We start from the raw sequence: 27,367 nt of genomic DNA on the forward strand, positions 1-27,367 counted from the left end.
AGAGACCCTAAACCATAACCCCTGCCCCTTGTAAGCACAACTCTCACCCATCAAAAAGGCGCCGCTCCATTTCAGGTCACGGCTTACAGTCCGTGTACAATGAATACAATGAAAGTATAATCAAATCGCATCATATCCATCATATAAAGATGCAAGTTTCTGTAGGGGGTTAAAAGGGTCCAAATTACACAAACAAAGTCCCACGTCCCATGTGTCCCACTTGCTTTGGATAATCCACAGAACACAGAGTTTTCATCAGAACAACTGTAGTTTCTACCAAAGAACTACTGGTGGTTTGTTCTCTGGATGATCCAGAGTGATACTGTTTCTGGACACTGTTTTGCTGAATTTTATAAATACAAAATGTAAAATGGGTGTAATTTAATTCAATGGGAAGTCTTTCAGTTAGTCATTGTTTACTACTATTGAAATTCTGCTTCCTCAGAGCATGTCCTGTTTTAAGTGTTCTTTGCTATAGTCTAACAAACTGAACATCCTCCCAGACGATGAATCTTTTCAATTTTTAAAACTCAGCAGACATTTTTTTCTAGTACCACTATCAGATTAAATTGCCAGCTTTTTACACAAACACAAGCTTTCTGCAGTGATAGATGAAATCCGTTGGGTACTGGTCTGCAGAGGATGTCATGTTTGATTATCCTTGTTTTACAGTCCTTCTTGCCATGTACAGAATCTTCCTGATGACCTTTCTTCCTGAAATCTTACTCCTCTTCCTCACCTCCCTCTTTCACCTCTTATCCTTGTCATCAGAGGGGGCTGGTAATGAATCTGTGCTGAAGGTTCTGGGAGGCATCGTGATGAGCTGTTATGCCAAATACTGGATCTATGTGTGTGGAGGAATGTTCATCATGGTCTCCTTTGCTGGGAAACTCGTTGGATACAAGATCATCTACATGCTCCTGTTCCTGCTCTGCCTCTGTCTCTATCAGGTAGGAACAGGCCTACAGATCACTGTATCCAGGTTCTCAGCCCTCAAGGAAGTTAATTCCAAAAATCTTTTGTAGTGAGTAACCTGTTCATATTTCCCAGGTGTACTATTCTCTATGGAGGCGTCTGTTGAAGCTTTTCTGGTGGCTCGTTGTGGCCTACACCATGCTGGTGCTGATCTCCATCTACACTTACCAGTTTGAAGACTTCCCTCAGTACTGGAGAAACTTCACTGGTTTCACAGAAGAACAGTGTGTTCTTTTACCACAGCTTGAGATTGTCTAGTGTCTTCTGCCAACCTTCTGATACTTTTCTGTCTGTATTTCTTTCTCTTTCAGTTGTAGGGTGGTTCTGTTATCCTTTTAAGTATTAATTTGTAGTTTGTGATTTCTATTCTAAATTCAAAATTATATAATATTTAAACATTACCCCTGCCCCTGCCTGGAATAATGAAGGTGCACCCCTATCATCCTCAGGTTGGCAGCCATTGGTCTAGAGACGTTTGCCCTGTCTGAACTCTTCACCAGTATTCTGATCCCTGGCTTCTTCCTGCTGGCCTGTATTCTGCAGCTGCACTACTTCCACAAACCCTTCATGAGAATCACTAACTTGGAACATGTTACACCTATACACAAGTAACACAACTTAAACATTCCTACTACTCATGTCAGATCAAAAAGTTTTTTTGTTTCATATTGCAAGAGGACCGTGTTGTTTAAAGTCATAGTGAATTGGAAGTATGAGCGTCTTTACCGTATCTTCTCTTGTGATGTATTGAAACTTAGTAGTTGGGGGAGCAGAGGGTTTAGTTAACAGAGGGATTTAAATCACATATGCAGGGAGATATGGAGCATAGAGGACCGTTGCACATTTGATTTGTTAGATCAGGAGGAGCACAAAGGAGCAATGAATGAATTAGACCTCAGCCACAATCTTTGGAAATAACTTTTTGCCAACTAAATTCCAAAGACACACCTCCTCCTATGATATCACTGTTCTACCAACTACAACCCACAAGCCAATGTTTAAGTTGAGTTTTATATCATGTGTGGGGTTAGCTAGTCGCCCCAAATCATATTAATTTATGTATACCCCCCTGAGTTCAAGATGAGTCATCAAAACTATCATTTTACAGGAAGAGAAAAGCAATGTTGGTATAAAAGTACAGTAAAGAATGCTTTTTTAAAAATGTATAGATTTAGTGTAAATGAACTGTTTATACTAATGAACTGAGACAAGAGATAATGACCTGAGACAAGTTTTTTTTTTTATTTCACCATGTTTTTAAAGAAAACAGGGTCCTCTGGTGGTGAAGATAGTACTCCAACTATTGAAAGTGAATAGAAAAATGCAGAGATGTCAGAAGGACAGTTGATTTTGCAGCTGCCGATCAGTCACAGTCTCTCCAAGTCATTAAAAAAATTAAAAAAATTTTGACCTAGTGATGGACCCACAAAAGCCTGATGATGTTTCCCTACAAAAATGTTTAAGACTATTTCTCATTCTGGTAGTTGACATAAGCTAAGCACAATGGAGTGCAGGATATACAGAAATGACCACTACATTATATTAGCGTTTAAATCAAGGGGAAATCATTTTAGGATCTCAAGAAAAATGAATTGCCCTAACCTGGCACTATATTTTCCTTGTTACCTAAGGTAGTTTTATGTAATCACTTTTCACAATTAAGTTGGCAGACAGAGGTTATATGAAGTTTCATTCAAAACTTGATATTTGAACTTTGGGAAATATGTGATTTTTGTTCAGATATCCATAAATGCCGTAAATGTTCTGAGATAATGTTTTTATGCACAAAGATTTTTTTTTTTTTTTGAATTTTTGAATACTTTCACTTTAAAGAATATGTACCCTGTCATGAATGAAAAACCAGCTAATTTAATAGAATGGTCCTGTCTCATTCAAAATGCTGACTCTTAAAAGTAAAACACAAGTCGCTTTTTTCCTTCCACTAGTGAATATTTATATTTTGTGCTGGTGTTTTCCATCATCAAGTATAACCTAGGAATTCTATATTTTTCCTTGCTAATGAGACAATCCGCCTCCAGGAAGAAGAACAGTGAGAAGACTGAGCAGATTGGCTCTGATAATGTGGGTGGGAACCTTGAAGAGGAAGACCTGGTGACTAACATGGATGAGGTATCTGAAAATGAAGGTAAGAAAAAAACAAAACAAAACACAGCGGCAGTTTATATTAAAATATTAAAATTACATTTTTGATTATTGACGTACAAATCAGTAAATGATAATTTAATAATAATTATTTTGATTACAAACTACTTAATGACACAAATTGGGAAAACAATCATGTTTTATTTACCAGGTCTGCATTCAGTTGTGCATCAAAATAGTCAACAACTGTATTCAAGTGGAAGTTTTGTTACTTTCTCATGTCAACTTTATTAGGTATGAAATCAGTACCATTACCTTGATAAAACTTATCAGTTTCTCAGCTGAACTTTGTGATGTAACTGTACAGTATACAGTGTCAAAACTTGGACCATAAGAAAAACCGAAAAGTCTGAACATACAGTGGCATGAAAAAGTCTGGGCACCACTGGTCAAAATTTCTGTTACTGTTAATAGTTGAGTGAGTACAAGATTAGTTGATCTGCAAAAGGCATCAAGTTAAAGATAAAACACTCTCGAACATTTTATGCAGGATTAGTGTATTATTTGAGTGAAAAAAAGGAAAAGGATCACCAGACAAAAGTTTTTTTGATTACTTTACAAAGGTCTCAGACCTTAACTAGCTTTTTAGAGCTATGGCTTGTTAACAGTCATTGTTAGTAAAGGCCAAGTGATGCAAATCTCAAGGCTTTATAAATACCTTGGCACCCCAAACCTTTTGCTAACAATCAGCAAAAACTTTCAGAGAGAACTGCTGGTAGGATTGCTAGAAAGGTAAATAAAAACTCCTGTTTGACTGCTAAAGACCTTCGGGAAGATTTAGCAGATTCCAGAGTGTTGGTGCACTGCTCTACTGTGCAGTGACACGTTCACAAATATGATGGTCATTAAAGAGTCATGAGAAGAAAACCTTTCCTGCGTCCTCACCACAAAATTCAGTGTCAGAAGTTTGCAGAGGAACATGTAAACAAGGCTGATTCATTTTGGAAACAAGTCCTGAGTGATGAAGTTAAAATAGAACTTTTGTCCACAATGAACAAAGGTATGTTTGGAGAAAATTTCATGAAAGGAACACCTCTCCAACTGTTAAGCACAGGGGTGAATTGATCATGCTTTGGGCTTATGTTGCAGCTAGTGGCACCGGGAACATTCCACTGGTAGAGGAAAGTATGGATTAAGTTAAATACCAGCAAATTCTGGAAGCCAACATCAACCCCCAAACAAAAACTGAAAGACTCTTAGCTGGCTACAAAAAGCATTCACAAGCTGTGATACTTGCCAGAGGGGGTTTCTAAATACTAACCATGCAGGCTGCCCAAACTTTTGTTTTGGTCCCTTTCCCTTTTTTTTGTTATTTTGAAAATGTAAAAGATGGAGAAAAAAAGTAATCCTGTTTATAACATTGAAGAAATGTGTCATCTTTAACTTTATGCCTTTTGGAAATCAGTTCATCTTTTACTCGCTTAACTAATCAAAGTAGGAAAAAATTTTACCAGGGTTGCCCAAACTTTACTGTACCTGCTATACTTCGGCTCGGTGTTAGGACACTGTTCTGATGTACTGCCCTCTTTCCAGTCTCTTTCCAGTCCACACTGACAGTAAATGGTAAATGGACTGCACTTAGCGCTTCTCTAGTCTTATCGACCACTCAAAGCGCTTTACTCTACTGCCACATTAAGCCATTCACACACACATTCATACAGTGCTCTTTTTTCTCTACATACGGTGCTTTCTACACACACACAGACACACACACACTGACACACCAATGATACATCGGGAGCCTTCAATTTTCTGTCTCATGTAAAATACAGTATCTTAATAAAAAGTTTATCGGTCCACACTAAATCCAAGAGACTTGCATGCCAAATGTCGAGTCTTTTATGCTCCATGTCTCCTTTTTTTCTCTCACCTGGCTTATGAAATGTAATACCGGCAGCCATTCAAATCTAGCCTATCTACTTTCTGCAGTGTATAGTATCTACAACCGTTGGTGAAGTCCCCCAGCTCCCCTGTCAGTCTTCCAGTTACTCTATGGAAATATAAATCTTTGGTGGGGAAGATATCAATAAAAATAACAGTTGGTTCTGAGAACAGTGATGGCTGTAATCTTACATACAATGTGAATTTTGAGTAAGAAGTGAAGATTACATGAGTTTTTTATTTATCTGACTTTTGGTGGCATTGTGCCTTTGATGTTTCTATATGATTACACCCATGATCACAAAAGTTTCTTTTAAGGACTGACCTCAGTTAATTTCTGCTTTTCTGTTTCTCCTGTCTATCCCTCATTCTCTCACTGTCTTTGTTCATCCATCCTCTCTCTTCCCTTGTTAAGTGGAGTTGATGCCCAGTAAGTGGGGTCTGGTGATGGACAGGTTACTGGTTCTATCCAGAAGATTCTCTGACAATCTGACCAAAGTTCAAGTGTTTCTCTGGAGGCTTTTGGAGCTCCACATCCTCAAGATGGTGGCCTTCTTCTCTGTGTGGGTTGCACTTGAGGAGGTAAAAGCAGTGGGAATGGGTGAGACAAAGAATTGATGAAACCTGCTCAAGGTGATTTATTGATAGTCATATTGAGTGAGACTGTCCTCACCACTTTAAAGTTGAATTATTACTGCAGCTGTAGAAGAACACTGGAATCTACGTATGTATGTGCATGAGCTGTAGGCCCAAAACAGAAACAGAAGCCTGAAAAACTTTTTTGGCTTTCATAGCAATGAATGGACCACCATTTTGGAACACCTTTAGAAGACTTAGAACACATCCACTAATACATCCATGTTCAGAACACCTTGCTTTGGTATTAGCCTGAGTGAAGCAGGATCTGCACATATATGATAGTTGACATAAAACTCTTAAACATGTTCATACTGTATTTGCATTATGATCTAAATGGTGTCCCCTTTCTTCTTGGTCCATAGCCATCTGTGATGAACCTGGTCCTGGTGGTGTTATGGTCTCTGGCGATGCCCTACGGTCGCTTCAGACCCATGGCTTCCTGTCTGTCTACAGTCTGGGTGTGTGTCATCATCGTGTGTAAGATGCTGTACCAGCTCAGTGTTGTCAACCCCATTGAGTACTCCAGTAACTGTAGCCTGGTAAGACACATATGAAAACACGCTGCACCAACACTATCTGTTATGACAGGCACAATGTCATATTTTAGTACAGTCCTACATACAGTACCAACATACAGTCCTGGAGGATGAAAGAATGAAAGGAACACCAGGATAAGAGCAAGAGCCCACAACCTCATCAACTGAGCTCTGGTAATGTCAGGTATAGCTCCTGAGTAGTTGGCCTTCCTTTAACAAATTTTCTGTCGAAGTACCACACTGTAAAAATACTCTGTACCAAGTAAAAGTCCTGTATTAAGTTTTTAGTGTCCCCGGGAAACTCAAGTTCAATTCTATGGTCTTCTGGGCAGCTTGTAGCATATTTATGTTTGGATATGTTTTCTCTAATTGCAGTTTTTTTCTAAATGCCGCACATCAAATTGGTGAAGAAGTTTCCCTAATTTGCTTGTGTTTTTGATTATTATAAATGAAATATTAACACATAAGCACAATTTTACTGTTGTAGTTGGTCAAGGTGCCGCTAATTTTAACTCCTTTATACAGTACACTGTTGGTTAGTTGTATCAATAACCCTGCAGCATATTAAATGAACACATCATATTAAAAAAAATGAGACTACTTTTTTTTGTTTTGATTAGTGGAGTATAAATAGAAAGTCCATGAAATTGTTCTTAAATAGGCTATAGTACTTAATAAAAGGGGGCGAAGTTACTTTCCAACACAGTGTACTATAATATATGACTGGCAGTAATATAGAGTGGTAATATATATATTGTATTTTTCTTTGAATACAGATATTCAAAAATTGTAAGTTGCATTCTCCAACAAAAACATCCTCCAAAACATTACTTTAACCTTTATTTGACAGCAGAATGTGTTATTATCGCTTTATCATTTGAGATCAAACTTTGGATTTTTGACCTTTGCAGGAGCAAGATATTGTGACTCTGATCGTCTTCTGTCGCTGAGCATTGGGAAATTCCAGTATAGAGTATGTGTATGACTTTAGGCAGGAAAGTCAGCACAGAACTTGATATAAGCTTAGCCTGTGTTAAAGTCACAAACCCTCACTGTTTCTTCCCTCTCTTTTTTGTTTTTTTCCCATGAGCTGGGACAGCTTGTTATGTTGTAGAGTAACTTGACCTCACATGATAATAATATGCTCCAGTGGGAGCTGGAGGGATAAAGTGTTGATTATTGCCCTTATGACTTTGTTTCTTTCCTCTTTTCCTCGCAGCCTTTAACAAATGAAACCAACCTGTTACCAGAAGAGATGATGAACTCCTCTCTGTACAAGGAGCCAGTGGATCCAGCCAACTGGTTTGGCATCAGGAAAGATGCCACTGTGCTGGGATACAGCAAGGTATATTCAATAGTTTGTTTCCTAGTTGGTGTAAAAATGCAGATCATCAAGCTGACTGGCGTGTCGCTTCCTTTCAGTTCACAGTTAGTTTGATAGTTTGTCAATGTTTTGAGATATCTGCCTCCTCCACACAGTTTCTGGAGAGACATGTTGGTCTTAAATTTGCTTTTTTTTTAATCTAATTGTATTGGGGATTTGGATCTTGCTTTGTTATTTGGGTCAACCAACCTGTCAAACTGTCCTTGCTGACTTTTAGTTAACAGTTTTCAGTACCCAGTGCTACAGCCACAGTTCAGTCTGTACTCATAAATTACTGAGGTTACATATCCAGCCCCAGTTTTTCTTCCTTTGTATGTTGAACCTGTTGATCCAGTAAAGTGCTTTGGCTCCTGAATGTTTTTTTGCAGAACCATTTAATAGTGCTGATGTTGTTGGTGTTCGAAGCGACAGTGTATCGTCACCAGACTCACCACTACCGTCAGCTGCAACGATCTCCCCCCACCATCCCCGCTCTGTTCCCTGCCGCCACCAGGGACACTCTAAACCAGGGCCTCATACCCTGCTTCAAGTACCTGCTCAACCACACCTTCTACAAGTTTGGATTAGAGGTAGCTAGAAAACATCACTTGATCGCTGAACCAGGGCTTTTTGGAGCAGGAAATAATAAAAAAGATAGTAAATGGAGGAAAAAACATTTTAAAAGAGAGCTGTCAGAAAAAAGGTTTTCTATTGCAATAATTCTTAGATGTTATTCAAAAGATGAAATGCTTATGTGAGTTTGTCTGGTAGACTGTTCCAGAGTATCGATGGTTTGACTGCAAAAAAAAATCAAGTCGTAAAATGACTTTTTTTAATAGTTATATTTTATTTTAATGTCCTAAAACCTTCCCTCTTTTTAAAAGATTTGTTTCCTGATGACGGTGAATGTGATTGGCCAGAGGATGAACTTCTTGGTGATAGTCCATGGTTGTTGGTTGGTAGCCATCTTGGTGAAGCGGCGGCGGGAAGCTATCGCCAGGATCTGGCCCAGATACTGTCTCTTCCTGTCCATCTTCATGATCTACCAGTATCTACTGTGCGTGGGCATACCGCCTGCTCTCTGTATAGGTGAGTCCAGATATGAGGTTAAGTGCAACTAGGTGACAATATAATACACAATGTCAGTAAGTTATACTAGTCCAGGAACCACTTGACAGATACTAGTATCTGGGTAGAACACCTGTACTCTCCATAAGTAAATAGCACCAATATTGTTTATGGACATGTTGTCTATATTGTGTTTATGAAATGCCAAACATGCTGCAGACAATATGTATTGAGTTCCCATTTTATAAGATACAACTGTACAATCTAATTGCATCCTGTAAAGTCACCATGCAAAATGGATCTCTGATCCACTACTTTTTGGTTCTCTGATCCACTAGTTTTTGGTTCTAAATGCATTTTCTAAATGCAAGAAGGTGTCTTTCATCTCTCTTCTCAAAAATCTGAATATCATACTGGGGTTTTCCGTTCATATTCCAGTGGTTCCTGGACTCTGTTTCTTGTCTATCAGGCCCCCTTTAGTAAATAAAAAAAATATTTTTAACTCCCCCTAGACTGCATACTATTCAAAGGTGTGATCCATCCCAATTATAGGCAAAGTGTAATAGAAACATTTAACGTCAGTGTCTGGTCCATTCTGGTCCATTCTTTGTATGCTTCGGGATTTGCCGCCTTTGAGAGGCAGAGCAGCTCTACAGTGCCGCTGATGCCAGTCTGTTAATCACACTTCAAGCCAGTGTACTGTACTGTTCTATTTAGCACTTTGGTCACCAAGATAAATCATGTCATATATAATGAATGTTGTGCTAAGCAAACTTCAGATATGCCCAACATGACATCACATAGCACTCTGCTGAAGATAAACTATTGTAAAAATTAGTAACTGTAGAATTGTAGAAACACTGTTACATAGTGTACCGACTTCTACTTACCTACCTGTACCTGTCTGTGTTTCCTGTGTGTCCATTGTCCTGCAGACTACCCATGGCGGTGGAACACTCCAGTCTTGATTAACTCAGCTCTCATTAAATGGATTTATCTGCCTGACTTCTACACTGTGCCTAACTCCAAAAACCTGATAGGTCAGTTTGTCTATGTGTCAAAGTCAAAGTATTCAAAGTAGAAGTAATTGAAATTAATCGCTGAATGAGAACAATATTTGCTTAAAAAAAAAAGCAAGAGCAGCAGATTAGTGAGTATGACACGACTGTTGTGCTGTGGAAATGTACATTAAACTGATTTTAACATTTGAGCCACCATAGAACAGGTGATGATACTGATGATGTTGATGTTTATGATGATGTATTGTGTTGTTGTGGGTGTCCACAGCGGACTTTGTGCTGCTGATGTGTGCGTCGCAGCAGTGGAAGGTGTTTGAGTGTGAGCACACAGAGGAGTGGATGGTTCTGGCAGGCGAGAACACAGATGACCCTGAACCCATGGAAGGTCGACCGTTTAATCCTGCACCCAACTTCATTAACTGCAGGTAAATACAACATTTTTCTGTCTGTCCGTCTTACTATCAGACTGATAATTCAGACAGACAGACAGTTGAACCTGCTGTTTGTCTGCTGTGCTCGTGCCATCACTTGCTATGAGCTGTACTTCCTCTACTTTAGAGAGATAGATCATTTGACTATACTCAGTGTTTAGGAAGGGAAAAAATCTTATAATATATCTGCCAATTGTGACCAAGATGTAATGTGTGGCACATTTTAAAGTTAAAAAATAAAGTTAATGCAAATATCAGTAAACTGTAAGTCTCAGTGGAATTCATTGTAACAAAAACTATAAATAACAACACAACTATATCAAATATTGTATACGGTATATACCAGTTAGGGCTAGAAAAAAAGATTTAAATATATTAAAATGGAGCCTGTAAAAACAAAAAAATCCCTTAGCTGTCTGTAAGACAAACTACGGAATGGAGATGCATACAGTATGTCTGGAATTTCTGTACAACAGTTTCTTATATCTGATCAATGGACATACTGTATACACTGATAGCAATATATTTGGAATTAGCTAAAATCAGATAATATCAACCGGGTGTTCTGGACTCTAATGCTTTCATTATTTGCTGTTGGTTGAATCTCTATTAATAGAAAGTCATCATGAAGAGTAGTTAAATGGCCATTTGAATGTTTAGAAACAAGAAGTTGGACCCACACTTTAAATCGCACTTTGTCACACTCTCTCTCTCCTGCTCGCTTCTCACAGTTAAAGCTTCTTTGTCTGTCAAATCTGGAATGTTTGGACATGAAGTATTTCAATCCCTGTCCTCTCCCAGGAGTTACCTGGACATGGCTAAAGTTCTGGTGTTTCGTCACTTCTTCTGGTTTGTGCTGTCAGTGGTCTTCATCACTGGGGCCACCAGGATCTCTGTGTTTGGCCTGGGCTACCTGCTCGCCTGCTTCTTTTTTCTGCTGTTTGGAACCCAGCTATTGGTCAAACCCTCCAGGACCCGCCTCGCCCTGTGGGACTGTCTCATCATCTATAACGTGGCAGTCATTATATCTAAAAATATGTTATCAGTAAGTATAAAGCTCATGGTGCTTTGGTGCTAGTTTGCAGCTTTTAAGAGGATCTAGGTTCCTTCTGTCTCGGTAATCAGTAAAATATGTTACTTAAAGATTTAGCCATATTAACATAGGGTGGCAGCTACAGGAAATTACAGCAATACTTGCATGAGTTCTAAAAAAAATTAGATACTAGGAGGTGATGAAATTTGGGGTTCTATTTTAATCACACAAGTGCAGCAACTACAGTAAAGTAGGTCTCGGCTGCACAGACTGTGTGAGCACCTCCAAGTGCACCTGCTATTTTAGTTCATGGGTGAAGTGAATATATAACAGAGGGTGTAGTGATTAATGAATACACTGTCAACCAATCACATCAGGGGTATAATCGCTCTGAGACATCTGAGCCAGTCACAGTGATGCATGACAGCTCAACAAATAAAGAATCTGGTTATCTAGGAAATCATGTTGCTGTCTGGAAGGTAGACCTCGGCAGTTTGAGCGTTATTCAGTCATTGCTGCATAGTGTATTTAATCCAAATATTTTGATTGCTCTTGTACACAAAATCACCAGACTGGCAGCAGATTGATGTTGTAAAAGAAACACACATGGTAATGAGATGTCTATTCACAGCGCAAACTCTAGAACCAAATTTTCACCAAAATACCACTGCCTCACTTTGTGTTGCCTCATTTGAATGAGCCTCCTTTCTGTTTTCATCTCTCCTGCCACCTGTGTACCGTGTGCCCTGTGCTTGGCACACAGTACCACACAGATAAACAACGTGAATATAAACATCAGGAAAACTGTCAGAGCACTGCTTGATCTGGTCGTTTCCCCTCCATGAAAATAAGGCCCTCAATGTTACACGTTACATAAGTCGGTCCAGTGCTTCAGAGAGAAGACCTTGGGTTGCATATTTTAACAATGTTTATTAAATGCTTCACTGTCAAGTACAAACATCACAAAAGTAACCAAGTGCAAAATGAATTTATACTTGCACCTTAGGTATAAGTATAATGTAAGTAGATGGTACAAGGATAAACCAGCTTTACTAATGTTGAATGTTGGCAAAAAATCAGAAAATAAGACATTTTAAAAAACCATGGTTTTCTTGCAAATTAATCAATTTTGTATAATCAAATATTTTATTACAATGTCCAAGGTTACTGAACAAAAGAAAATAAAAAAACAAAACTGGCATAATAGGGAAATAACACAAACAAAAAATGTACCTCTGACACAATTATTGGAACCCTTCACTAATATTTGGTTGAACAACCTCTGGCAACAATGACAGCCTCTAAACGTTTCTTGTAGCCATCTAGAAGCTTCTTGCACCTGTCTGCTGGTAGTTTCCGCCAGTCTTCCATTGCTGTACTTTCAAGCTCTTTTAAGTTTGCAGGAGTCCTTTTTGCAATGGCAGATTTCAGCTCTCTCCAAAGGTTTTCAATGGGATTTAGGTCAGGAATCATCGCTGGCCAGTTTAAAACCAAGTCCATCTTTTCCTTTTCAACCATTCTTCTGTGCTGCTAGGTGTGTGCTTTAGGTGGTTGTTCTGCTGAAAGACCCAAGACCTTCACCTCAAGCGTAGTTTTCTGTCCCTTGGTAACACATTTAGGTCTAATATGCCTTGATAATTTTTTGATTTCTTCAATCCTTGGATACATTCACTGCCTCCATTACCAGAGGCAGCAAAGCAGCCCAACAGTATGATACAACCTCCACCATGTTTTACTGCAGGTTGCATGTTCTCTTCCTTATGGGCTTCATTTTGTTACCCATAAACAAAATGAAGCACTGCCTTCCCAAAGAGCTCTACTTTGGTTTCATCATTTGTCGTTGTCCATAGAACATTATCCCAGAAAGAATTTGGCTCATCTATATAAGTTTTTGCAAACATTAGTTTTGCCTTTTTGTGCCTTTCTTTCAATAGCAATTTCCTCCTTTGCCTTTGCCCATGGAGCGCTACTTGGTTTAGTGTGCAACGTATGGTACAGGCTGTAACCACCATTCCAGATTGCTCCTGGTCAGCCTGATGCTCTTTAGATGTCTTTCATGGTGTTTTTTCCTCAATCCGCATCAACCTTCATAGACTTCTCTCATTGAGTTTCTTCTTAGCACCAGGTCCTTGAAGCGTCTTAACAGTTTTATGACTATTAAATTTCATGATAACATGATAGCACAAACTGCTGAAACAGGGATTTCAAGATCTTTGCCGATTGCCTTGTAGCCTTTAGAATTCTTAGGGTTTGATAATGACAATTCTGATGCTCTCAGACAGCTCCCTTGTCTTTGGCACTATGAAAAAAAAACTGGAAACAATCAGCCCCATTTTATGCAGTAAAACCATCATTCATTGGTGAATTCAGGTCATGTGAACACTGAAAATTAAGCACAGTTGAGTCTTATTTGTTTTTAATTTTGTTCGAGGAACTAATTTAAATTTATCAAAAGGGTGCCAATAATTTTGTCAAGCGGACATTTTATATCTGTATTTTTTAATTCACTATATGAAAGCATTTTTTGTTGCTGTTGTTGTTCAGTAACCTTGGACATTTTAATAAATATTATGATTATACTGCTGCAACTACAACCCCAAAATCCTGTTGTACCATTACTGTAGCACCATTATTGATGTTTGTTATAGAGTTTGAAAAGAAATCTGTAAACTGTAAAAAAAAAGTGTCCTCACCTGCAAACATTGACTGGTGTATTTCCCTGTGTGTTTGTGTACGTGTTTCAGATCCTGGCATGTGTGATTGTATTTGAGATGCAGAAGAGCTTCTGTTGGGTGATTCAACTCTTCAGCCTGGTTTGCACAGTCAAAGGATATTATGACCGTAAGTGCTTTGATAATAATTATGATATTACACCACAACAACGGCCATGTATACCTTAGCAATAATATCTGTATAATTCAATCAAAGATAATTTATTATTACACTTTGTTTAATACTGTAAATTTTGGGATGTTTGGTTTATGAAGGACAATGGTATTGGTATCAAAAAGAAAGAAATTACAAAACAAAATCAACGTTTTCTGTTGTCTTGAACTGAAAGTCACACCTGACGTTTTTGTTCCCTGACAGCGAAAGCAGTGAGCGACAAGACCTGCAGCCTCCCTGTAGAGGAGGCTGGGATCATCTGGGACAGTATCTGTTTTCTCTGCCTGTTACTTCAGAGGAGAATCTTCCTCAGTTTCTACTTCCTGCATGTGACAGCAGAGCTGCAGGCTTCTGCCAAACAGGCCTCGAGGTAATACACAATGTGCTAATGAGGACAAGTCTCGGTTTATAAAGTTTACAGCCTGCCATGCTTTTGCAACCACATTGCTCTGTGTACAATGACGCAGCCAAAAAAAAGTGCAGGACTTGAATCATCAAATTTTAGGGCATAGCCCTAGACTTATTGTTGTCAATTTAAAAAGATAAGGTGACATTTATTATACTGTACTAACAGTGCTTATACAAAGTATTCACATCACTTGGAAGTTTTCATGTTTTAATGTAAAACAACATCGAATGAAAATAGATTTAATGTGGCTTTTATTGACATGGAAAAAGACCCTGTAATGTCAAAGGGAATAAAGGCATCTCTACAAAGTGATTTTAAAAAAAAAAAAAAAAAAAAAGGTAATACATTTGTATAATAGTTTTGTATAAGTGCACATTTACCCCCTTTAAAGAGACATGTACCTAAACCACTACTGGTAAAACCGATTGGTTTTAGAAGTCACATGATTATTGATATGCCACATTAAATCTACTTTGATCACTCAATGCTCTATTCAAGTTACTTTCATTTTAAATGAGAAATGTTGACAGTTTAAAATGTCCTGTCACATATCAACATCCGGTTACTACAACTGGGTATTAGCCCCTGTTAGATTAGGTACACAATGAAAATATGAATATTAAAATCCTCATTCTTATTCTTAAGGTATTGGCACCTTTGATACATACATATGTGGTAGAAGATCCCAAATGTACAGCCTCCTATAATTAGTTTGACACACTTAATTTGTTAATTGAAATGAGGCTGCTGTGGTAACTGGGGAATGTTGGTTCCCCAGTTACTTTATGATAAATGCGATGACAACTGTTTCTTCCCTCCAGGGGGTTTGAGCTCTTTAGAGCCAGTATTGTGAAGAACATTAAGTTCAGCCAACAAGCTGAGAGGAAGTCTCTGTCACAGCTCAAGAGATCGTAAGTGATGAAATTTGCTTTTGTGAGTAACATTATAATGGTGCATCAAAGAAGAAGTATAAATGGGAAGGTCGATGATGAAATTCTTAAAAATGGAGTGTTGTACCTTGAGCTGCCTTCAGCACTATCTGAAAGGTGTAGGGCTGTCAATTCGTTGGTTGATATGCTTTCCTTCGACCAAATTCTCACTGGTTGAAAAAATCGCCAGTGTTACTTTCATAAGGAGACTGCTAGGTCTAACTTATTTACGTTTACTGAACGTTTACTTGGAGTTGGCTTCAAAGTAATTGACACCATATCAAAGAAGTTGTCAGCCAAATTTCTTGTTTAGTACTACAGGCTTTGACTGTATATTCCTATGTAGTTCTTGTGCTGGGATCACCAATTGATATAGTTCAATATTAGGAAATCATATAAATTTGGCAGGTGCACCAGCATTCAGTATAAAATAAGTATAAACCTATCCGTACCTGTTACATATAAATATATAATAATTGGTTAATATGATTTAATATGCTGCAAATACTAGCTTTTTATATTTATTTATAAGTAATTTTGGCTAATAAGGATAGGCACGATATCAGTCGATCAAGATTTTCTTTGGTTGACTACATCCCTAAGTAGTTGAAGGTAAAAACATGCTAGCAGCATGTAAGTAGTTGTCTGTTGGTTGGCCTGCTACTCTGGTCCTGATTGAAATATCTCACCAATTACTAGATATTTTGCACAGACATTCATGGTCCCAATAGGATAAATCCCCTGAGTTTTCATGAGGTTGACATTATTGGTGAAAGATCCCAACAACCACTGAATAGTTTGACATGAAATTTGATACTGTAATTCTTGTTACATGAACAATATTATTATTATTATTATTATTATTAAGTTATTTTACTATTTTGGTTTGCATTTGTAGTTATTTCAAAAACTTTCATTTACTCTTTAAATTTTGTTGTATAGCTATAAAATGTTTGCCACAGCAAATACTGTTGTCTTAACTATCTGTTCCTATAAAGAATGTCTGAATGTTTAAATTAAATTTTAATCTCTTAACATTGTATCAGTCTGGCACTATTTGGTACACACTTCTCTTTTTAGCATCAAAGTCATTAAAATTTCCAGTCCACTCTTTAAATAAAGAACTTTTGTAATTATAAAATTACACAACTCCTTGTTTGAAGTTAATCTTCTGTGCTCATTTGGCTGCAAAATACCGCTGTATGAGTGGTATTTTGTGGTATCAAAAGATCCCCACCAAATCAAATTTGTGGACTGGATCTGGCACCTCAATACAACATAGGAAACCAGAATGCACTTGGCACATACCTCCGCCAAGGCCAAATATCTATGAAAATTTTGAAAAATGCCCTATCTCGCAATGTTAAGGAAAGTGATAAAAAAAATCCTGGATCTGACCCTTTAACCAGATCCACACCAAAATGTACTGTATCTTCCCTGGCCAATGCTCCATCCCTTCACTGAGTGTGGTGCAAATCAGTTCAGTATTTTTTGCTTAATCCTGCTGACAAACAAAAAAATAAATAAACCAACAAACGGACACGGGTGAAAACATAACCTCCTTGGCAGAGATAACAATCTAACAGGTAGATACTGAATACATAGTGTTACATTACCTCATAGGTTTAAAGCAACATTCTTCTGTCTCCTTAACTCCCTTTTCCTGTCCTCTTTTTTCAGGATGCAGAGAATTCGCTCCAAGCAGCAGAAATACAGAGATGGACACAAAACAAGTGAAGACTCCAACGAGAGTCAGACTGCTGGTAGGACTCACTGGTTGACTGGAAAAAGACTAGGTCAAAACCTATTATATGGCTGGACCACCCTTTATCTGTTTGCTTCTCTCCTACTCTCTGTGCTCACATATACCATAATTTAATACAGAAGAATTCCCAATAAAGCGGTTCTCATTTATGTTTTTCTGTTTCTGTAGTCAGACAACGGAACAACTATGTACTTATAAAATTATCACTCAGAGAAAGTTAGAAGCTCATTCACATCTATTTCAGCTGCCATGCGGTCAACTGAATAAGACACAGAGGGTGTGCCTACGTAGGGAAAGCCCGGCAATAGTGGTGACTGTCTTCTACGTAAAAGTATCTAATATTTGTCCAAAAAGTTGCTGGATTTGTCGCTAGATGCTTTTGTGAAGAAAATTCGCTAAAGGGCTGTGAAAGGTTGGTTAATCTAGCGACAAGGATGCTAAATTGGCAACACTGCCTGTAAAGCCCCCTGATGACGTAATAGAAACTGTTTGCATTAATTCATTGGAAATAGCAATGGCCAATAGGGAAAGTCCAACACACGGCCAGCTGACCAGTGGTGTAACCTCAGTACACAATCATGCGGCATTCGGCTGACAATGGTGTAACTTTATTATGCACTCAATGAGTCAGTCACTCAATCAGTCGGTAAGTCATGGACATTTACAGTTAGGTGCATAAGTATTTGGACAGTGACACATTTTTTGTAATTTTGCTTCTGTACACCACCACAATGGATTTGAAATGAAGCCTTCAAGATTTGATTGAAGTGTTGACTTTCAGCTTTAATTCAAGGGACTTGACAAAAATATTGAATTAACCGTTTAGGAATTACAGCCATATTTATACACAGTCCCTCATTTTCGGAGGCTCAAAAGTAATTGGACAATTGACTGACAATCAATTCCCTGTCCACATGTGGCCTGTTCTCTCGATATTTCATGACAAATGAAGTAGATAAAAGGTCTGAATTGATTCCAAGCATTCAATTTGCATTTGGTATCTGTTCATGGGAACTCTCAATATGCAATCCAAATAGGTGTCAATGCAAATGTAGAAGGCCATCATTAGGCTGAAAAAAAAAAAAAAAAAACCTATCAGACAGATATTTGAAACTTTAGAAATTGCCAGATCAACAATCTGGTACATTCTTAAAATGAAGAAATGCAATGGTGAGCTCAGCAACACCAAAAGGCCTGGAAGGCCATGGAAGACAACTAAAGTGGATGATCACAGAAGTCTTTCATTGGTGAAGAAAAACCTCTTCACAGCATCTAGTCAGGTCAAGAACACTCTTGAGGAGGTAGACGTATCATTGTCAAAGTCTACAATCAAGAGACGCCTTCATTAATGTAAATACAGAGGGTTTACGACAAGGTGTAAACCACTGGTAAAACTCAAGAACAGCAAGGGCAAATTAGACTTTGCCAGAAAACATCTAAAAAAGCCTGCCCTGTTCTGGAACAAGATTCTTTGAACAGATGAAACCAAGATTAACTTGTACCAGAATGATGGGAAGAGAAGAGTATGAAAAAGGAAAGGAACGGCTCATGATCCAAAGCATAACACATCATCTGTCAAACGTTGTGGAGGCAGTGTTATGGCATGGGCATGTATTGCTGCCACTGGAACTGGGTCAGTGGTGTTTATTGATGATGTGACTGCTGATAGAAGTAGCAGGATGAATTCTTAAGTTTATAGAGCTGTACTGTCTCCTCACATTCGGCCAAATGCTGCAGTACTGATAGGGAAGTGAAAGCAACCCAAGAGCTTCAAGGCAAAGAAATTAAATATTCTTCAATAAACAAGTCAGTCACCTGACATCAACCCAACTGACCATGCTTTTCACTTACTGAAGACAAAACTCAGGGCAGAAAGACCCACAAACAAGCAGCAACTGAAAGCGACTGCAGTAAAAGCCTGGCAAAGCATCTCAAAGGACGACAATCAACATTTGGTGATGTCCATGGGTTCAAGATTTCAGGCAGTCATTGACTGCAAAGGATTTTCATCCCAATATTAGAAATAATCCTTATATTTAGAATTATGTCAGTTTGTCCAACTACTTTTGAGCCTCTGAAAACGAGGGACTATGTATAAAAATGGCTGTAAACAATTCATAAACAGTTTATTCAATAAACAGTTAATTCAATATTTTTGTCAAATCCCTTGAATTAAAGCTGAAAGTCAACACTTCAATCACATGTTGATGGCTTCATTTCAAATCCATTGTGCTGGTGTAGAGAGGCAAAAATAAAAAAAATGTGTCACTGTCCAAATACTTATGCACTTAAATGTATACACCAGCCACAAGTGATCGGAGTATTTGTCCTATGAAGCCTTTCCTCTAAAAGCATACCTTCCCTTGTTTCCTTCCAGAGACCCAAACAGAAAAGAAGAAGTCCAGGAAGGAAAAGTGGTATCAGCCGTGGTTAGACCATGCTAAAGGTATGACAAACAGTTTTATCTTGGATTACCACAAGGACGAGACTGATAAGTGAAACACAGACTGGAAGAGTGAAGTAGTTCTTTTGATGATCACCATATAGTGGGGTAGAGGGGGTTGTAATATGTAATATTTTCTCCCAGTGCTTCATTCAGGAGAGTACTACCTGTTTGAATCAGACAGTGAGGATGAAGAGGAGATGCAGTCTGAAGAACAAAAGCCTCAGAAACAGACTGCCTGTCAGGTCAGACACAAGTGATTCACAAAATATATCTACTTATATATAGTATATCCATACCAATTTTTATGGGAGTCTTATATTGATATATTTGTCATCGTGCATGCCAAGTTACAATATACTCATCAGTTATATTATAGAGTTTGCATTGGGGCTGCAACATGGCCAAAGACAGTCCAATACCATGTCAATGCTGCAGTAGACAGTTGTAAAGCTGTGTCCAGTGGATTCCACAATATCTGATTTTAAACTAATGACTAATTTCATATAATGCACGTGGTTGCAGTTCTATCAAAATGTTTTGCCACAGTTAGCATGCAATGTTGAAACTCCAGTTTACATATGTTTATGGTGTTGCTGATTCTTTTTTTTCTTTCTCAGCTGGCATACCAGGCGTGGGTAACCAGTGTTAAAACAGCTCTTAGAGAACGTCAGAGACACCAACGACAGTTGAGGAAGATTGAGCAAAAAGAGAGAGAGGGAGAAGGAAGAGTGGATTCACAGAAGGAAGCTTTCTCTGTGATAGGTTAGATATTCTTTGATCCTTTTTTACTGTCAGAGCAGATTCTAAGACGCAGTAATGGAGAAAATGGAGGAGGGGAGAACATGTGGTTGTAATTTACATTGTTCAGTATTATGGTCAGGTGGAGAGCATGTGACCTTTCCTTCAGTCTTTCCTGTAACTTGTTAGGCGATGTAATGTGAAATAATGCTGAAGGAAGAAGAGAGTTCTCAGTTCTCTCACAGGCTGCATCAGTAAATGATTTCAAACTTATTTTGCAGTTGAAGTCTTAATTAATGACCGTAGTGAGTGTGAGGGACTGGCTCCCACTTCTCACTAGTCTAACCAGTTCTTTATATCCCCTAATAAATGTTCTAATTTTCGTCATTATTAGAGTAAATCAGCTGCATTTTTTGTTGTGACTGAAATTACAACATGTGACTCTCCTTTAATTCAATTCAAGGAAAGAGTATTGTTGAAACATCCAAATGAACCACTGACCAATCATAAAGGCCAACAAAAACGCGTAAAAAAGAAAAGATATATATAAAGGTTTTACAATTACACTTGTTTTAGGGTCAACTAGACCCAAGATTAGTTGTACATGGTAGATAATAATTAAAGCAAGTGGGTGTTATTTCTCCAGGAAATGAATGCAAGTCAATGTAATGTCCTCTGAAGTGATGGAAACGCTGTTTGTGTGTGTGTGTGTGTGTGTGTGTGTGTGTGTGTGTGTGTGTGTGTGTGTGTGTGTGTGTGTGTGTGTGTGTAGGTTGTAGGGACAACGATGTGTTTGAGGACTCTATCATTCAGGAGGAGGTGGAGGAGGAACAGGAGTCTGGTAAGTTCACATTCACTTCGCTTCCTCCACCTTTCACCATGACATCATGCCGCTGTGTCTTCTCCATAGTGTGTACTGTATGTGTCCAGTCTACAGCGCGTACTAATGATTGGCTTCCTCTTGTGTTTGTAGTTAGTTATTGTGATCATGAGAGAAACTCATGAGAGTAACTAATAAATACTAATACAGTATACAGTATTAGTTGTGTGTTCAGAAAATGGAGAATTTTAGAGCCTAAAAAAGGGTATAACTCACTTAGGTATCATAATTTAATATTATAATATTATTAATATTTGTTTTATGTACATTTTTACTTATTAGGACTTTTCACAATTTAAATGAAACAAGGTACATCTTTATACGTTGGGTGGCACTGTTCATTCATTGCACTTTACTCAACTTTATACTATTGTCTTTGTATTATTTTTCTTTTATTGTATTTGATATTATTGTCTAAACTATAGCACTGAAGATTTCCCACAATTTTGTTCCCCTGTATACTGAATAATGTATTGTGTATGGACAGAATGACCATAAAATCCTGCCTTGTACTTTGTAAAGCCAACACAATACTATGTACAGTAGGTCTCAAGACAGAGCTGATTAGTTCCCATTGTCAACTTTATTAGCTTGGGATAGCCCTATTCATTAGATAGTAGTTAGTTAGCCTGTCTTACTGCTGTCATTATTTATTATAATAGTAGAAATGTGATGAGAATATTTTGGTGGCAAATGGCTTTCCTTGTAATTTCTCTGCAAAAATAAACCCAAAAGTCACTTTATCCACAGTCTTTTCAAAATATAGAAAATGTGCACAAAGTAGATGAAGTTTTCTTAAAACCCTGCTAAATCTAGAGTCAGTCACAGTTTGTGACAGACTATAGATTTGTCAGTTTGTCTGTGTGCTGCAGGTCACGGTGAGATGGTTCAGAGGATCTTGGATATGCTGCGATTCTTATGGGCCGTAGTTTTGGCCATGGTGGATGGACTGACTCAGTGGCTCAACCTGCTGACTAAACAGTACAGAGATACATCTACCGTTCTGTGCAATGAACGCTACTCTATCATACACAAGATACAGCAGGTAAACACAACACAGACATTTTTGTTAAGCAAAAGTCAATCTTTGGAAGTTAACACCCAGTACTATTGAGCCTTGGCCTGGTGGTACACCGGCCTGTTACACCCCTGCCATCCACCCCCCAGGCAGCTGAAAGAGTGATTCAAAGACATTAACACACACCACCACCGCTGCCACCCCTCAACCCCACTTCAACCACACACACACACACACACACACACACACACACACACACACACACACACCCTCTAACTTGTGTCTGTCTCCTTCTGATTGGTAGCACGATACAGCAGCAGACTCCACAGATGACCAGCTATCTCAGGGCAGTGAGAGTCCCACACTGGAGACCTGTTTGGATGAGACTGATGCAGAAAACTCCATTGGATACAGGTTAGTGTGGAAAAGGGATTTGGGGGTGTCTTTCTAGGTGATGTAAAGAAATGAACTAAGCATGTTCGTAGAGGAGGACTCCTCTCTGCTTTTGACACCTCATAACCTTTTCCTCGAGCAACACCCTCAAGAAGAAATTTTTGTTTAGTGTTACTAACAGTAAGGCTCTAAAAATAGTTAATAATGTCATAGTTTTGCCCATCTGTTTCATGGGGTGGCAGTTAGAAGGGCATTAGATCTTGCTCTAGATAATACATGTTCCGTAAAAAAATCTACTTTTCATCCTCAGTTTCTCATTCTTAATGTATGTGTGTTTGAATCACTCTCTCAGCTGCCTAGAGGTGGATAGCAGGGGTGTGACAGGCCAGTCTACCCCCAAGCCAAGGCACAATAGCACTGGGAATCTCTTGAGTCCCGAACCCTCATCCAGCAGCATGGAGCTGTTACCAGAGCCATCCAAACAACCACACAGACACTCCAGAACAGCCAGCGAGCTGCTGGGAGACAGGTAGATACTGTGGTCGTGACTGAAGACCAACAATAATCCACAGTTACAGTGGTTACTGGCTTCATTTGATCACCTTGTTTGAGTGCTTTGTGTGTACCTGCAGTAATACTACAATGTTTTCATAGGGAGTGTTTGGGTTATGAATGTGTTGAAGGAAAACCATAATTTATTACACCTTGTGTTTTATTTCAAAGCTCTGACCATTGATTCTATCAGTTATTGAAAGACTGGTGATGATAAATTAATACAAATGGTTGTGACTCTCCCTTATCTCCCTGCAGGCAGATCTTCATCGAGGAGCTGGAAGAGAGCAGAGAGTTCTATAACAAACAGAGCCGTCTGCTGAAGCTGCTGTTTGCCATGTACAACCTGCTGGCAGCAAACTCGGAGCTAGTTTGCTATTTCATCATAGTGTTAAACAATGTGGTCAGTGCCTCTGTGATATCACTGGTCCTGCCCATACTGGTGTTCCTATGGGCTATGCTGGCTGTTCCAAGACCAACCAAGAGGTTTTGGATGACTGCTATTGTCTACACAGAGGTATGGACACTGAGAGGCATACAGAAAAACCTTTCAGAAACTTTCATAACTTCATCTGCCAGTATCAGTGGGCATGAGCTGCAAAACAGAGCAATATTTCAAAAAACAAGCATATATTGTTATATATATGTAGTTCTCATAGAGTACACCTTGGCACTGGTATTCACATTCAACCATACATTAGACTTAGAGATCTCTCACCACAGTAGTCCAATAACTGAATTACAGAAATGCGTTCAAGAGAAGTACTATATACAGGGCAAAACAAGCTTATATACTTTGTGTTACTGACTTATCTGATGTGGGACAGCATGTATACTGTTGCCTTTCATGCCTTTTTACTGACAGCCTCCTGACTGGTTGTACTATTGTGCTGCTCTGCCTCTTTCCAGGTGATGGTTGTGGTGAAATACCTTTTCCAGTTTGGCTTCTTTCCATGGAACAGTGTTTATGAGATGACTCTAAATGAAGACAAGCCTTTCTTCGCACCTCGCATCCTGGGCTTAGAGAAGGCTGACAACTACATCAGATATGATCTTCTTCAGCTGCTGGCTTTATTCTTTCACAGATCCCTGCTCATGGTCAGTTAGTATTTACAGTGATGGTTACACTAAACAACCAGTAAGCAAGAACACTTTAAATTTGTCATACAGGATGAAAGAAAAAAGTGCATAATTGACCACCTTGTACTTTTCAAACTTTACCTCCCTGCACTACATTTAAACACAGCCAGTAGCCATTGGACCATTCAGTAGGCCCTTAGCTAAGCCTCACCTTCAAGCTTTGAATTCCAGTTTAAAATGATAATTGTAGCAGACGTGATATTCTGTTCCTTGATTACAAACAGAATTAAGAAAAGCAAGCTTTGATTTTTTTATGTTTCATATTTTCCCCTGTAGCTAATTAATGTTTGAGTTGGTCAAACTCTGTCTCTGGCTGCCCTTTATGTTTCCAGTTGCTTCTTTTAAATTTGGAACGCTGCAGGAGGGTCTTGAGTATGCATTTGGTGGCTACGATATCATGCAAACCCAGCGCTGTGGTGGTGAAAACAACTAAGGCCCCTGGTTTCACAGCAGTAAACCTAGCAGTAATTACCAACAACACTGTGCTGGTCCAAACTGCTTCTCTGGGTGTTTGAACCTGATGTGGATGTGGGTGTGGAACAAATGTTCCACCTACTCTTTTTAGCTTTGATTAGTGCAATAGCACCTGTGACAGACAAATGTTTTCCCTGTTATCTCGAGAACGTCTGGACAGGACATACAGACTAACCGTCTCCATAATATTTTAGTGATATATTATGGGAAAAATATCGTAAACTCACTGTTGAGTAGCTACAACAAATATCATTATATGATAAATTAAAACTTAGGTAAAGACGAGTAAAGTTACAAAATACAATACAACAGAGAAATATCACACTGCTTTAGAAATATAGAACAAAATTATTGATATAACATAAAAGACTAAGTATGTTTTAATTGCCTATAGGATAATATAAGGATGTTATAGAGGGGTTACAATTATAAACTAAGTGATATCATACTTTGATACCAGTGGCTGAGTTGGCTGGAAAAATGACAACCCCTGCAGATCATTTAATTAGCAATGCATATACTGCTGTACCACACTGCTGTGAAACTGATACTAGAGGCCTTAGGCTAAAGCATACTGTCCATGGGGAAAAGTCTGCATTTTATTTTACACTTCATCATTTATTATGGGGTAAAGCTAGTTAGCCCAAGTGTCATAGTACAGTATGATAAGGAAAATAATTTCTAATGGTCCCCTGTTCATATGCTTACTATAGCAAAACATACATGGACATGCCACACATGTTCTTATAGTTTTAAACAATATATGTCACCTTTACTTGAGAAATGGTTTAATAGACCTATCTCCAGTAAATGTCCCCAAATCCAGTAAAGACCAGGACTGAGCAGTTGCCTAAACTATCCGCATGCTGTAGGAGAGGAATGCTTAAGTAATTAAGTGATGCTCAAGGACAGTTCCACTTAAGCATTCCATTTTAGCCAGCACAACTTCAGCTTAACACATATGTATTTTTGTGTCATAGCGTTATGGTCTGTGGGACCATGAGGGCCCCCTGGAGGAGCAGAGCCCCTCACTTGAAAGTTGTATGGGTGAAGTGAAAACTAAAGAAAGAAATGAAGATGGGAGGAGGCAGGAGGGAGGAGGAGAAGAGGAGGAGGAGGGCAGAGTTAGCTCAACATCCACCCTGGACAACCTGGAAATGACTGAACTGAACCAACTTGAAAAGGTAGGTGCAAATACTTGATATTAGTTGCTCTTGGTTACTGCCCTATCAATAAATAATAAATATGTTTTTAGTTCATTTTAAGTACAGAATTTAGAATATCTTCAGAAATAAATGCAAAGTAACCAATTTTGTATAATCAGAATATTTAATAAAATGTCCAAGGTTACTGAACAATAACAACAGCAAAAAAAAATGATTTCATATAGTGAAATAAAAAATACAGACATAAAATGTACGCTTGACACAATTATCGGCACCCTTTTGATGAATTTAAATCATTTCCTCAAACAAAATAAAAAAACCAAAAACACGATCACATGACCTGAATTCACCAATGAACGATGGCTTTACTGCATAAAATGGGGCTTATTGTTTCGAGTTTCTTTCTGAAAGTGCCAAAGACAAGGGAGCTGTCTGAGAGCATCAGAAATGTTATTATCAAAAACATAACAATTCTAAAGGCTACAAGGCAATCACCAAAAATATTGAAATCCCTGTTACAACAGTTCGTGTTATCATGTTATCAATAAGTTTCACAGTCATAAAACTGTTACGACGCTTCAAGGACGCGGTGCTAAGAAGAAACTCAATGAGAGAAGTCTATGAAGGTTGATGCGGATTGAGGAAAAAACACCATGCAAGACATCTAAAGAGCATCAGGCTGACCTGGAGCAATCTGGACTGGTGGTTTCAGCCTGTACCATACACCACACACTAAACCAAGAAGGGGCGAAGGCCAAGGAGGACACCGCTATTGAAAGAAAGGCACAAAAAAGCAAGGCTAATATTTGCACAAACTTTCATAGATAAGCCACAGCCTTTCTGGGATAATGTTCTATGGACAGATGAAACCAAAATAGAGCTCTTTGGGAAGGGAGTGCATCAGTTTGTTTATAGGTAAAAAAATGAAGCCCATAAGGAAAAGAACTCCCTATCTACTGTAAAACATGGTGGGGGCTCTATCATGCCCTGGGGCTTTGCGGGCTTTGGTACTGGAGGCAGTGAATGTATCAAAGGAATGATTAAATCAGAAGATCACCAAGGCATTTTAGAGTGAAATATATCAAGCAGTGTCAGAAAACTCGGTTTGAGGCGAAGGTCATGGGTCTTTCGGCAGGACAACGACCCAAAACAAACATCCAGCAGCACAAAAGTATGGTTGAAAAGGAAAAGATGGACTGTTTTAAACTGGCCAGCAATGATTCCTGACCTAAATTCCATTGAAAATCTTTGGAGAGAGCTGAAATCTGCCATTGTGAAAAAGACTCCTGCAAACTTAAAAGAGCTTGAACGCATAGCAATGGAGGAGTGGCAGAAACTACCAGCAGACAGGTGCAAGAAGCTTCTAGATGGCTACAAGAAAATTTTAGAGGCGGTCATTTGTTCAACCAAATATTAATGAAGGGTTCAAATAATTGTGTCTGGGGTACATTTTGTGTTTGTGT

General features: G+C 38.6%; 1 protein-coding gene across 2 annotated transcripts in view; it reads left to right on the forward strand.

Annotated features, from left to right (window-relative positions):
- piezo1 (piezo-type mechanosensitive ion channel component 1) overlaps positions 1-27,367 on the forward strand; it is a 105,697-nt gene that overhangs the window by 61,534 nt on the left and 16,796 nt on the right. For both annotated transcript variants that reach the window (XM_040139647.1, XM_040139648.1), the window contains exons 14-39: positions 772-950; positions 1,051-1,199; positions 1,425-1,583; positions 3,015-3,121; positions 5,435-5,601; positions 6,021-6,197; positions 7,414-7,539; positions 7,947-8,147; positions 8,442-8,646; positions 9,561-9,665; positions 9,913-10,069; positions 10,877-11,120; positions 13,853-13,949; positions 14,199-14,364; positions 15,225-15,314; positions 17,013-17,095; positions 19,475-19,543; positions 19,685-19,785; positions 20,161-20,305; positions 21,054-21,122; positions 22,034-22,206; positions 22,484-22,593; positions 22,925-23,101; positions 23,383-23,641; positions 24,034-24,222; positions 25,719-25,922. In XM_040139647.1, the coding sequence (XP_039995581.1) occupies positions 772-950; positions 1,051-1,199; positions 1,425-1,583; positions 3,015-3,121; positions 5,435-5,601; positions 6,021-6,197; positions 7,414-7,539; positions 7,947-8,147; positions 8,442-8,646; positions 9,561-9,665; positions 9,913-10,069; positions 10,877-11,120; positions 13,853-13,949; positions 14,199-14,364; positions 15,225-15,314; positions 17,013-17,095; positions 19,475-19,543; positions 19,685-19,785; positions 20,161-20,305; positions 21,054-21,122; positions 22,034-22,206; positions 22,484-22,593; positions 22,925-23,101; positions 23,383-23,641; positions 24,034-24,222; positions 25,719-25,922 (3,908 nt within the window). The remainder of the gene's footprint in view (positions 1-771; positions 951-1,050; positions 1,200-1,424; positions 1,584-3,014; positions 3,122-5,434; positions 5,602-6,020; positions 6,198-7,413; positions 7,540-7,946; positions 8,148-8,441; positions 8,647-9,560; positions 9,666-9,912; positions 10,070-10,876; positions 11,121-13,852; positions 13,950-14,198; positions 14,365-15,224; positions 15,315-17,012; positions 17,096-19,474; positions 19,544-19,684; positions 19,786-20,160; positions 20,306-21,053; positions 21,123-22,033; positions 22,207-22,483; positions 22,594-22,924; positions 23,102-23,382; positions 23,642-24,033; positions 24,223-25,718; positions 25,923-27,367) is intronic.

Source organism: Xiphias gladius, chromosome 11 (genome assembly GCF_016859285.1).
Source record: "Xiphias gladius isolate SHS-SW01 ecotype Sanya breed wild chromosome 11, ASM1685928v1, whole genome shotgun sequence".
In the NCBI taxonomy this organism is placed as follows: Eukaryota; Metazoa; Chordata; class Actinopteri; order Istiophoriformes; family Xiphiidae; genus Xiphias; species Xiphias gladius.